This window comes from Venustampulla echinocandica (assembly GCF_003357145.1).
Source record: "Venustampulla echinocandica strain BP 5553 chromosome Unknown scaffold_17, whole genome shotgun sequence".
NCBI classification, from domain to species: domain Eukaryota; kingdom Fungi; phylum Ascomycota; class Leotiomycetes; order Helotiales; family Pleuroascaceae; genus Venustampulla; species Venustampulla echinocandica.
Window position 1 is genome coordinate 83,916 of NW_022474222.1, and position 13,319 is coordinate 97,234.

The 13,319-nt window shown below is 46.7% G+C and overlaps 4 protein-coding genes across 4 annotated transcripts; 1 reads left to right on the forward strand and 3 right to left on the reverse strand.

Moving 5' to 3' along the window:
* Positions 1-884: 884 nt before the first annotated feature.
* Positions 885-1,739, reverse strand: BP5553_10673 (uncharacterized protein; the record flags this gene model as incomplete). Its single annotated transcript, XM_032019296.1, has 1 exon — positions 885-1,739. The coding sequence occupies one exon, from the start codon at positions 1,737-1,739 to the stop codon at positions 885-887; it is 855 nt and encodes a 284-aa protein (XP_031864565.1).
* A 1,079-nt stretch (positions 1,740-2,818) lies between these two features.
* Positions 2,819-4,409, reverse strand: BP5553_10674 (alcohol dehydrogenase; the record flags this gene model as incomplete). The annotated part of the gene is made up of 5 exons (XM_032019297.1): positions 2,819-3,087; positions 3,169-3,522; positions 3,654-3,894; positions 4,123-4,269; positions 4,344-4,409. The coding sequence occupies 5 exons, from the start codon at positions 4,407-4,409 to the stop codon at positions 2,819-2,821; spliced, it is 1,077 nt and encodes a 358-aa protein (XP_031864566.1).
* An 801-nt stretch (positions 4,410-5,210) lies between these two features.
* On the reverse strand, positions 5,211-6,325 carry BP5553_10675 (uncharacterized protein; the record flags this gene model as incomplete). The annotated part of the gene is made up of 3 exons (XM_032019298.1): positions 5,211-5,477; positions 5,577-5,895; positions 6,024-6,325. The coding sequence occupies 3 exons, from the start codon at positions 6,323-6,325 to the stop codon at positions 5,211-5,213; spliced, it is 888 nt and encodes a 295-aa protein (XP_031864567.1).
* Positions 6,326-10,295: 3,970 nt separating this feature from the next.
* On the forward strand, positions 10,296-12,139 carry BP5553_10676 (Uncharacterized protein; the record flags this gene model as incomplete). The annotated part of the gene is made up of 4 exons (XM_032019299.1): positions 10,296-10,592; positions 10,654-11,148; positions 11,202-11,878; positions 11,962-12,139. The coding sequence occupies 4 exons, from the start codon at positions 10,296-10,298 to the stop codon at positions 12,137-12,139; spliced, it is 1,647 nt and encodes a 548-aa protein (XP_031864568.1).
* Between the last annotated feature and the right edge of the window lie 1,180 nt (positions 12,140-13,319).

A 13,319-nucleotide genomic window follows, 5' to 3' on the forward strand; every position in this document is an offset into this window, starting at 1 on the left:
CCTCTTGGCAGCAAAGGTGACAAGGCCAAGGTCTTTTATGTTTCTTACCGGTGGCTATTCTCCTTGGTGTGGAGTTGAGCCTCTTTAAGGCTTTTATTTCCTATACGAATAAAATTTCCACTCGCTTAGTTTCGTTTCCAATTTAACTGGCGCTTATGCGACGAGTGCGCGTTTCTTACAATTATGCCCCATGTTTCCCTCAAATCTGTGAGCAAGTCTGAAAGTCTGCAGAGCTCCGATTACAGCCATAAATTTTGGTGGATGTTCATATTTCCTACCTTTTTCCCTCTCAAAATGCTTCCTGTTAAAATTGAACGATGTGCCAATCCTCTCGTCGTTCTTGTTATCCACCATCGACTTCAAACATGATCCCCCACCATGATCGAGAAACTGATAAAGCCATTGATTCGAGTCCGGAAACAGGTCCTCCTGTTCAAACTACCCGTCCATCGCTGGCCGGATCACCGTCGCATCGAGTTGGCACTTCTGTGACTTGCTCTTCAGAGGGGGACCAACGTGTCGAGCAGGGTCAAAGGGCTACATTTGGCTGGTAAAGAAGAGCACGGGACACGTTTTCATCTGGGGATCAGCTGTACGACTGAGGTCCGCTGGGCCCCGGGCAAAATTAGTTAACTTTGTCACAGTCTGATTGGGCATTGGCCGGGTTTATTTACCAAACTAGAGTACGTTATCAGGAAAACGTGCAGGCTCAAATGACTATGACGGCAAGCGTGAGATAATAAGAAAGGGTTAGGGGAACGAGGTGTAAATTCTTCGAACATGGCGGGGAATGGGAAGAATAATTTGTTACTATAAAGGCCACCGAAGCAGACTAACAATATTCTTCTCAGCGACGTAGCAATAATTGGTAAGTATAAAGTTCTCTAGCCATTCACGCCGGTGTTCTTTGCCATATCCGTGCCAATAGCAGCAGTTGCACCTGCATCAACTGGGAGAATGGTCCCGGTCATCCACCTTGCTTCATCGCCGGCAAGGAAGCGGACCGCCGCCCCAACATCCCATCCATTGCCTTCTGTTTTCAAGAGATTCCTGTTCTTGCGGGCCGCTCGTGCTTCTTCACTCATCCCCTTGGCGTACATCATCGGCGTATAAACCATGCCGGGACAGACGCAATTGACTCGAATGCCGTCGGGTGCATGATGTGCGGCCATTGCTCGGGTCATGTTCACGATCGCGCCTTTGCTTGTGGGATACAGAAGATGCGCATTTCCGCCTTTTAGACCAGCAACGCTAGCCATGTTGACAATACTCCCGGTATAGCCCAGGGAGCGGTCGTTCTTCGCCATTTCGGGGATGGCATACTTTGACATAAGAACCATCGATGATACATTGATCTCCAAACTCTTTGCCCAAGCCCCCATATCAACATCGACCGCCGTGCCAGGCGCTCCGCCCACGCCCACGCAATTGAACAGAATATCAACCCTGCCGTATGTATCAACGGCCGCCTTGACTATTCTTTGGCAGTCCGCAGCGGAAGTGACATCAGCCTCGACTGCAATTGCTTTGCCCTTGCCCTCCACTTCAATCATCGCCACCGTGCGCTGCGCAAGACTGATATTCATGTCGACACACACGACTCCGCAGCCATCCTCAGCGAGAAGGATTGCGGCTGCACGCGCATTTCCAATGCCATCACCGATGGCTCCGGCTCCTGTGATAATCGCAACTTTACCCGCCAGTGAGCGGGTCGGTCGGCGGAACAGTGGATCCTCCATGTTCAATGACCGTGTAAAAAGTTAGGAAGTTGGTATGGTTTGGCTTTGGAAAATATTTAATTAAATGGCTGATCTAGTAAGATATACAAATTCATTTAATCGTTGGCGGATATAAAAAGGCTATTGTCGTAGTTCTTGTAGATTAGGCATAGCAAGCCGGTTGAATAAATGGGCTTCAGCCGCAACCAGCTGCCTCGGTGCCAGTCTCAACTTAAATTAACAAAAGCGAATCCTGATAGGGTGGCAGCAAATATGGCTAAGTGGTATTCTCTGTGTGATGGCAGGTCAATTCTTTGGGTGGATATCTGAGTGCCGGCTATTGAGATGACTGGACCCCTCTTAAATTGGGGAACTTGGAGGCTGCTTCGGCTATCCCAAAACATACCGAGCCGACAAGAAGGACCGGTGCCTGTTACTTACTTCGCACCCCGTGTTACTACCGATCATTTCCGAACTGCGATGATGTTGGATTTTTGAATACCGTGTTCTGAAATGCGTTGGAAACCTTAGTACTCAAACCAAGGCTTCGTGCAAAAATCGCCGCATCTCTCGCGAAAGCGGACTGATGCATAGGCGATACTCTTGAGATCAAACGGAGTTTTTATCTATTTCTTCAATATAAATGACTTATCCAGTCCGATTGGTTTTTTTTTTTTTTTTTTGATGTGGCGGCAAATAAGAATCAGCGGATGTTTTTGTTGTTAGTACGAGGTAGTGGTGCTTGATGGGAATGCGATTAGATCTAGACAACACCTAGTACTAGAAAATTTGTGAGACATTTATATTCAATCAAATTTTTCGTACTATGAGTTGCTCTCTATTTATGCTGGTTGATTCTAGAGATTATACTGATATCAGATTGAATAATTTAGCCACTCGCATCAAATTGACTCGTAATCAACGATAGACCGGTTGTCAAGAAATATGGCTTTAACAGAGGCTACCCCTTCCGGACAATGTGTTGCGTGCGGTCTCACACCTTTGGAAATATAAATGTTTTAAATTCGACATTATGTTTTGTTCATCAATTCTCAAATTGTGCATGCTCGGTATGTGCGCAGAATACAAAAACTTTATTTTCAAGTATGGGAAGGGAGTAAAGCCATTCGGCTCTTGACCTTTCCCTCGTGCAGATCTTGCACAATTTTGGGGAAGTCCTTGAAACTGCCTGTCTCGACCTGTGGCCGAACAACCTTCTTGGCTATCAGATCAAGCACTTCCACGACGTCCTCGTATTGACCGCCATAATTGAACACGACGGTTAGCCGTTTTTTAATACAAATCTTTGCGTCAACGGTTGTGTAGTTAGACAAAGTGCCTACATATAGAAGAGTCCCACCGTATCGTACTATAATGGAGAAAAGTTGTCAGTACCGCACTTATAAAAGCATTTTGTAAGGTCATTAATAGTGAAAAGTCATCGACTCACCGATGTTCTGGGCATCGCTGAAAGTCTGCGTCTTTCCAACAAAGTCTGCAACCGTATCAATCTTATCTTCTAAGCCATTCTCCTTGATAAATTCTTGAACGGATTTTCCAACAGGCACGATATCCTTTCGTGGGACACCAAGTTTCGCTGCCTCCTCAAGTGTTGATTCTCTCGTGTCCGAAATGATCACTCTCGCTCCTATCCACAATATAACCTGTAAGGCATTGAAGCCAAGGCCTCCAAGGCCAAATAACACAACTGTTTGGTCTTTTGTGATTTTGCCTCGCTTGACGATGGCTGAATAGGCGGTGGTTCCTGCGTCTGTGGCAACGGCGCCCTCGGCAGGGGAAACACCTATTGCAATGAAAGCTAATGTTAGCGCATGTTCTTATTCTGTAGAATGTGCCATTCTAGCCATTGTCAACAAACCAAAGATAAGCGACAAGGAGAAGAATGATAAAAACAAATTTCACAACTCATTTTACCTTTTGGCAAAGCAACCGCAGCTCTAGCGTCGATAGCGATATAGTCCGCAAAACTTCCATCCTGACCAATTCCATGATGCTCTCCTATCCGACACAGGTGGGGGAGATCCCGTCCGCATTCAGGACAGTCTTTTGACCCGCATCCAGGCACGGCATAGATGGCGACTATATCGCCTAGCTTGTGTTTCGAATCTTGCACCTCTGAACCTACCCTAACAATCTCTCCACATCCTTCGTGGCCCTGGTTGCATCAATTAGCCCTTGTACTTCCAATATTCAGTGAAATGCAGTTTCCCTGTGCGACCATGCAACTTGATCGCAAGAATGAAGCGGGTTAAACATCGGAGATACGTACTAAGGTGTATACATCTCGATAGTGGGGGAAATTTCTCTCAGTATGGAGCAGCGACCAGTCGCTATGGCACACTTTGACAGTCAATATTCAAACTGATCAAGTATCACAACATACTGGGATCACAAAATCCAATTCCGGGGGGAAAGGCGACAATGCAGGTATTATGTGGGGGGAATCGATGTACACCTTACCTCCAGCTGCCAATATCTTCACAAGGAACCCCGTTGCAGGTGTGGGCGGTACTGGTATTTCTTCATAGACCTGCAGAAATAGTGTTAGATAAAGAATCATGTGTGCAATGTTGCAAGAACATGTTGCAGGTTACGGGGATATACTGGTTCCTGATTTCCCTTGTACTTCCTCCAGGCAAACATAGTCGAGGGGATTGGTGGGCCTGTCATGGTTGTAATACTTGATGGTTTCAACGTGGTGGGATTGACTTCAGAAATCTCAATTTCGATGGCCTATTCTGTACGTACTTCACCTAACTAGTATCATATATAGAAGCAGCAGAAGTAATTCGCGGGGACCCCGCGTACAGAGAGCCGAGAAGGCCGAAGCCAAATAGCAATAGAAAGAATGTGGGGAGGAGTACGCTCTACATGCATGAAAACCAGGGGCTGAAAGCTAATTGTTTTCGAGTCATGATTCTTATGGCACTCTAATAGACGGGGGACCGGTTGCCCTAAAGGGGCTAATAAACAATTCTAGTGCCGTCTGTACCGCTAGTGACCCCGGCATGAGCGTGGATGACTTGATTTGTGCACTGGCAAGCGCCACTCTTCGGTAAGCTGGCGTAGTTTTGCCCACTCTCGGTTGCCGTAGTCTGTCCCTCGGCAAACCTGATGTAGACGAATAAAGAATCCGACCTTAACAGTACGGCTGCGGCCAGTATATATATTACCGAGAGCTAGTAACAGATGGTGGCCGTGTTTCCAAGAACCCCTGATTCTTCGAGTCCATGCTGTGCTTGGCTTGCCATTGAAGTAGTGTTTATTCGCAATTGTAGGTGCTTCTAATCGATAGTTCAGGGCATCTGATACGAGAGGGCTTAACTCCCTCCTTGTTCAGATTTGGTATCTATTTTGAGGTTGGTCTCCGCTTCAACGTAATGCCCAGCTCAATTAAATTTTTATTCACTTCTTGCAACAGCCCATACCATGGGTTTTACGTCGCCTTCGTAGGTGCCCGAAACGGTTGCCTCAACCACTAGATTCCATACCAATTTTTGAACTCATTCTAAATGAGAGAGCATGGTCGCAGAGCTCTCGAAGACACTCGGCAGGGACCCTTACACCTGCGGTCTCACCGGAAAGAGTTACACTATGGCTCAAGTGCGGGGCCACCGCAACGGTATCACCCCTCTCGGGCTTAGTCGAGTCCTTCTCTAGCAGATCTATCTGGAAATTAATCTCCGCTACTTCCTCCAGTTGATAACGTTGTTGTTGATGACGGACCATTAACGCCCACTACTAGTGATATGGGCTGGTCAGCAAAGTCTACCATTCCCGCAACTTCCCATCCCCCGTATCAACAATACTATCAATTGCCCAATACCCTCCACTCACCTCGCCGATGTCTCCAATCGCTAATTTCACAGGTATCTTCGCACCCTTCATTGGATCCTTCCCAAGATCCCCACCCAGGCTTCCAACATCAGTCTTGTTCCAACCAGGACAACAACAATTGATAAGTCTTGAAAGTACAGCCGTGAGTGCATTGACGCAGGACTTACCCACATTGAAACTGCCCTTAACATAGTTCCAACGGGATTCTTCCTCCATATCGGCCTTGACAGACTGTAAATAGATGTCTGCGGGATTGTCAAGGCCGGCTAGTGTCAACCAGGAGGAGCTGAATTGTTCTTGAATATCTTTGGGGTATGAGCTAAGTTTGGAGGAACCGGACGCTGTAACATTGATGATTCTCGATCCCTCACTCTCGGCCATCCCCCCCCCTATTTAAGAATAGCTCGACACATATTTCTCGTAGCCCTATAATTCATGTCAAAAGACTTGACAGTGTTTTCGTAGTTATACTCCCGGTCGAGGGCGACCGCGGCGTTGTTGATCAAAATATCCACCGGTGGATTAATCTTTGAGATGAGGCTTTGGATGGATAAAGCTGAGGTGATATCAAGTTGCTCGAAGTGGATAAGGTTATTGTGGAGTGGTTTGATGTCTAGGGGGACAGACTCCCGAGATGTGGCGTAAATTGTAAGGGGTGGGTCGTGAGAAGTTTGAGCGAGAAGACGACGTATTGCTTGGCCAAGTCCACGATTTGAGCCCGTTACTATGATGATCATGTTTTTATCCATTTCGAGGAGTGACCGTGTAAATGTAGTATGGTTGAGAACTGACGTAGGCCGTAGTGAGGGATTTTTGCTGGTGATTTTGCTTGATCAAAGAGGATTGAAACGCCTGTATTTCGTGGGAATGCTCCTGTTCAAGTCTTTAAATTGGTGCTAAAATGGATGAGCGAGAGAACAAAGCTGACAATACCATTCCATATTATATTACCCAGTTAGGCACGGTGAGATAGCTGGCCACCCGCATGGATTATACATGTGGGTCGCTCGCCGAACTGAAATCGGCAACTGCATTCGGTGGTCGATCCCCGTATGCCCAGGCATCATTTTTCTCATGGACTGAGAATGGATTGCTTATTCTCCGTACAGCTGAAGACCTTTAAGGAACTAGTAGTATCTTCTCCAACTCCAATGTAGAGAAATAGCCTATCCGAAAAGCTCTTCGCTTCCTTTGCATGTCTTGTGTTATAGATAAGCGAACCTTTTCGCAGCCGGTCGCGTAAATACAGCATATAAAGGCGTCAGGAATGGACGGCCAAGATCAGCGACGCTACTAACTAATCACGAACTGCATATAACTATTGCTAATAAAGTTGGCTTGGTACCATGACATGTCATAGATACCTTCCGCACTAGCGAGGCTGCCACTCGACTCACGCCTATGAGGCGCAAAACTTTTGGCCGAGAGAACATGAGTAGTTCAATTGCATGCCTGTCTAGCGTCCAGAAAGAAAAACAGGCGACGAAGCGGGATCATGCTTTGAAAACATCCACAGGTCAGCTGGGAGAATAGATTATGAGGATACTCCATAGTTGTTTTCTCGAATTCACGCTACGAGTAAGAGGTGTCCGAATAAAACGCGTGAAACCACTCAAGTGTACTGCACATGGCCTCTGTCAGCTGACGGGTGCACGATACACTCTATTCTTAATCTCATAACCCCTCAAGCCATGAGATATATAATGGTAGTTAACTGGTGCAAGCACTTGAAGACGTCGCCGGAGGCTCCATGAATTAGTGTCTAAGAATCTTACCGGACCCCAGCATATACACAGAATATAGAAGGTCAAGTTCGTTTCGTCCGTCAAGTGACAGCAAGTCACATAATACTCGTATGTTATCCGGCGCTAGTGTCGCCGAGCACAGCCCTTCTAAACCACTATTAGTACCCCCTATATTCGCTATCCCTTTAATCCCATCGTGAATAGTGCCATTCAATTACACTATCCTCTCACTTAATTAACATCAGATCTCCTACAGCTCCTGCTCTAGAATACAATAGTAAGTATATTTTGCAACAAAGCAGCCATCCTATAGTCGCCGTCTCTATATGCCCTAGTCTACGGAGAGCAATACTCCATCAGTTTATACAAATATTCTGGTAGTTAAGGTTCCGAGCAGGGGTCAACCACTCCCATGGCGTTGCATGCCCCCCCTCCCGCCCTCCCTTCCCCAAACACTGGACGGACCCATTCCGGGGTATATCGGACCCCGCAGTTCACCGTGACGACGAGCATAACTTCAATGCCGTGCTTTTAGCAATCGCCAAGACGGACGCCTGTTTGAAACGACATAACTGCCGCGGCGTCTAGGGTTCACTCCCGTCGTGACGGTCAAATGGATATGGTAATTTGCCTCGCCGGCCATCGAACTTTGCCTGTATCCGCCTCTACTCTAGCCAACCACAGCCGCCAGACTCATCTCCTATTAATTGCTTTTGAGGTATCGGTTAGTCATTTAAGCAATCGATCGATGAATATGCAGAAACACTTCTGTTATTTGCTTTCCGGATCTTGGTTCGCCTTTTAAGCATAACTAGTCGATATGCGGAAACATTACCCAGTATTGCCGAATATAGAGCCTCCACGGTTCGGGGCCGGTGGTATTCAATTGGCCTGATGTCCGTAGAGATTGTGCTGAGAAACCTCATTCAAAACAATCTACCAGTTTGTGCTATTCGGGGTGACGTTCACGACTGGAAAGCTGATGACCCCAGAATCGACTGCCCAGCGTGTAGAGGAGAGACACCACCAGAAACACCATAAATGAAGGAAACAGCCAAGTGTCGATTGCAACCGATGTAGCTTGAAATAGTTTATTCAGAGCAGAGTTCAAAGGGAATTCTATGCATGTTCATGCCCCCCAATTCTTGTCGTTATCGCATCCAACATCTTTTGCTCTGTTCTACCTCCCCAAGGATGTTGAGAGGCATATTTCTTTGCTTGATCGATCCAACTCTCTCGTAGAGTAAATATCTTATTACACCCCTCTAAACCTACCAAGAGTCATGTAGCCTCGTCGCTAACTAGACTTGGTATGGAATACGAAAGATCCCGTCATTATCTACACGACCCGTAACATTGAAGTCGTAAAAGAACCATTTAGATGCATCTTTATCCGAATCAATTTCTGGAGGACTATGTAGAGCGCCGTGGCCTCCTGGTTGTATTTTAATATTAAGCGGGCAAGAGCAGACCTGCTCGCAAAAAGTCGCTCCCGAGGGAGTAGACACGATTTACTGTGTCGCCTGGAATATCCTTGAGATGGGCGCGGATGATTACTCGAGTTGGATTGCCGTCCATTTTGACTTAGGTTATCCGATTTGCGAGCGATTATAGTAAGAGTCGGCACTAATGAAAGATGATTGGCAGGCGCGCTTGAAGAGGGCGAAGATATATGGAGGGACGCCAAGTGCGAGCTCGAGAGGCGCCCATTGAGTTCGAGGCCGGATTTTCATTCCTCTGGTGTAACGCTATCTGATGGTCTCTAATTGGTAGGGAGCTACAGGAGCCTATACACTGGTCTTGGCAGCCGCTTCATCTGGCGCTGTTTTCGGCGGGTAGACTTATTTAGCCAGCAAACCGTCACTCTATTAGATCTCACGTGAAACATCTCCCGCTTTCAAGACACAATCCCTTTGGCTCAAGGCAATAAGCAGCGTGTGGTAATTTACGGGCCGTAGAAGATCAGCTACGCCTAAGTTACTATTAGTACTATAATCCAATTTCTGGAAATACTACTATTTGAGTTACAAAACTCGTTTGTATATTAAGAACATCTTTCAATTTAACAATTTCATACCTTTTAGTTACACTTGCTGATTTTACAATATTGTTTATCACTCTGTACAGGATATTGGTAGTGGGGTCTACTCTGTGCTATACATCTCCTGGTTCAGATGTCCGCCTTCAAGGAGACGTTTGGGAATATTCTGCACTATACGCAGTAAACCGTGGTGTTATCACTTGCAGGAAATGCCAGATCTGCAAACTGCCGTCTCGTTGGCTGGCGTTTCACAAGCGATGAGATACCACAAGTCCTACTAGAAGCTGTACTTCCACTTATCGCCATAGCAAGACCAGCTAAGCCTTTTCCTGTCCGTCTGGCCCGCTGACTATACATCGTGTAAACAAGACTAAGCATATGAAACGAACCATCCCCCATTCTAATTCATCGGGATCTGAAGACGGGAGTGATGCAACGCGCTGGGTGCGGGGGACCAAGGAAATTTCCCCTCGTACTTGAGTTCTCCATACGTGTCCATGCCAGTATTTCAGGGGATGTGGATGCGCTGGGATGTGTAAGACGGAGATCGCCACACACGTGCAACGCCCCGGGATAAGCGACCATTATTTATAGGCCAAACCAGCGACCTAGCCCGGAGGAATGATTAGGCGGCGTGCCCGGTAATGGTCCCGGTACTGCGAGTACTGGGACTTCGGACTCAATAGAGAACAGAGGAGGAGTTTAACTGCAAAGCATCCAAACTATTGGCTCAACAGTTTTCACTTGACGTCCCGTCATCGTTCAACTACTTTTTGATCTCCCTCGGAATATTAAGATAAAGGTGCCTGGTGCCAACGGTATTGTGAGTGCTTCGGAACTCCATGATTCTCATCAGATCATATAGTAGGCGTTCGATCCTATTCTTGTACTCTATCCCACCTATTTCATCTGTTTGATTTCCTAACCTTAGCTATGGCGGCTTCGAAAGCGATTCAAAGTCCTGCGGAAACACCTGCGAAAAGCCATCATTCGATTCGTTCCCAGAGCCCATTTGAAAACAATGTTGACTGGTATTTGAAAGCCAAAGCCGAGCATTGTGAGAACGTTGAGCCAAAACAGAGGCCATATGCAACACATACTCATCCGGAACATGTCGACGTACTTTCTCCAGAACACAGAGAATACCTGATGCAACGCCATGGCACCTTGGAATTAGATCCTATTCCAAGTATAGGGGATGCAGATCCGTATAACTGGTCAACTTGGAAGGTATGTCACCCATGCTTAAAGCGTTTCCCTGGTTTAGCTAACCAGGAGTGTACCTCTACAGAAAACCATGAATCTCGCTCTCGTCGCCATTCATGCATGTCTCTCCACTTTCACAGCCGCAGCTATTATCCCAGCTTTTGAACTCATTGCCGAAGACCTTGGGAGATCGCTTCAAGATATAAGTTATCTTGTATCTCTTCAAATCGCCGTCCTCGGAGTTGCACCGCTTTTCTGGAAGCCTTTATCGAATCGCTACGGACGACGCCCCGTCTTTCTACTGTCTCTCATTTGTAGCTCAGTGGGAAATATTGGCTGTGCGAAAAGTCCCAGCTATGAGTCCATGTCTGTGTGCAGAGCCATCGTGGCATTTTTTATCAGTCCAGCTGCCGCCATTGGTAGCGTCGTCGTAACTGAAACGTTCTTTAAGAAAGAGAGAGCCCGATACATGGGCATCTGGACGTTGATGGTTACCTTGGGCGTTCCGCTATCGCCCTTTATTTTTGGTTTTGTCGCCAACCACGCTGGCTACCGATGGATTTACTGGGTCTTGGCAATTGTAAGTCGCTGCTTCGTCTCCTCGCAGCTAGCCCAGCTAACCAATGTTCGTAGTTCAACGGCATCCAGTTTGTCCTCTACATCTTCTTTGGCCCCGAAACCCGCTACATCCGCAACGGTGTCCCACGATACGCCTCGGACTCCAAACAGGAATACCTCACATTTGGCCGCATCGATCCCCAGCCTTTCTCTATGTGGGAATTCATTCAACCGCTTTTTCTTTTCAGGAAAATCTGCATCGCCGTACCCGCGGCCGCCTATGCCATGGTGTTCCTTTTTGGCTCTGTACTTATCGCCGTCGAACTTCCACACCTCTTTGCCCAGAAGTTTCATTTCAACGCTCAGCAGCTCGGCCTCCAATTTCTCGGTATCATCATCGGATCTATCATCGGCGAGCAGCTCGGCGGTATACTCTCAGACACTTGGATGAGTCGTCGCGCTCGTAAGATTGGTGGCCGGCCAAACCCTGAATTTCGTCTCTGGCTCAGCTATTCTGGTTATCTCCTTGCGATATGCGGCCTGGTTGTCTTCCTCGTCCGAACCGAGCAAGCACCAAATCTCCAATGGAATGTCACTCCCGTGATTGGTATTGCAATTGCAGGTGCCGGTAATCAGATCGTCACAACCGTCCTCATCACATATGCCGTCGATTGCCATCCCGAGGAATCGGCGAGTATTGGTGTTTTTGTCACGTTCGTCCGTCAAATCTGGGGCTTCATTGGCCCATTTTGGTATGATACTCCTCACGACATCTTCTCTCACACAATGAGTTCCTCTTCTCAAAGTATTTTAAAAGCTGACAGATCATCTCTAGGTTCCCGGCTATGTTCGAGAATGTTGGTGTAGCGGCAAGTGCTGGCGTTGTAACTGCACTAATCGTCGGCGTGAGTATTCTTCCAACAATGCTAGTGCAATGGCGCGGTCCACCATTCAGGAAGCGCAATAATGAGGATGTGGCTGCTCCACCAAAGACAAATGTTTCAGAGGCCTGATGTCGCTATTGCGATCCAGAGTGTGATAGGTGGAGAAATGGAGCTCTGTTTTGTAATTAATTCTTTAAACTGTAGAAATATGTGTAGTATGAGAAACTCACCGTAGAAAGTATGTCCGTCATATGCTTTAACATACTTTGCAATATTAATTCTTAGTTACGCGCACCTTTATGCGTTATTGTTCAAATGGGACCCCAAATTCAACTTAGCATACTCTACCACCCACCACAATTTCAGTTTGGACTATTTGGAATAGTTGTCACCTTCGTACTACGAGAACCCGTTTATATAATTTCAGCAGCCAAATAACAACATGTTTTGTACCAGAATGTGCTCCCAGCCATCAAATCCATATCCCGCTACCACCACCCCAAAGAATCCACATCCGCCCCTGCAAATTCAATCTACCACTCCTTTTACTCTCGCAACATGGGACTTATACCTTCACATCCTGGCTTGTTACCCTACTAGTTTATTCTCGTTAGTTCTATAATCGATTACATTTTAACTCTATATAATCAACGCGCACAGCATGTTTAGACGGCTAGCCTGTCGCTCGACAATGCAGTGGGCTACTATTCCACCACGCAAACTGCCCTCCAAATATACGAAGGTCGACGAGCAGCCTCCCAAGTTACCGACTTTGCCTCACGCATGTTCGGTACCTGGACTGCCCTTGCCTGCATTGTTCATATTTTCGCGGGCTACAAAATCGAGAACCCAGATGTATACAAGCTCACGTTGAGCACCTATGTTATCGCATTGGGGCAATTTCTAATTGAATGACTCATATTTGGAACTATGAAACCTGGGAAGGGTTTTGCTCCCGTGCTGGCTTTTGCTACTTTCTCAATCGTCTAGATGATACCACAATGGAGATTCTATGTGAAATACTAGACACGTCGAAGGGCTTCCATATTGAAAAGATGATATTGTGATAGTTTGCTCTGTGGGTTAACACTTATCTGGTAGCGATGCAATTGGGGATACATCAATATTAGATAGACCTATAGACCCGAGAGGCTAGATCTCGAATGTAGCTTGTTTGCATAATCACCAGCATTTCTGCATCTTAAGCAACAAGCACACGCTGCAAGGCAATGCAGCCAACAAGGGGAAATCTGTCCATCTCTATGGTGAGGCCGCTAACGGCTGAACATGATTCTGTACCGCTTTAATA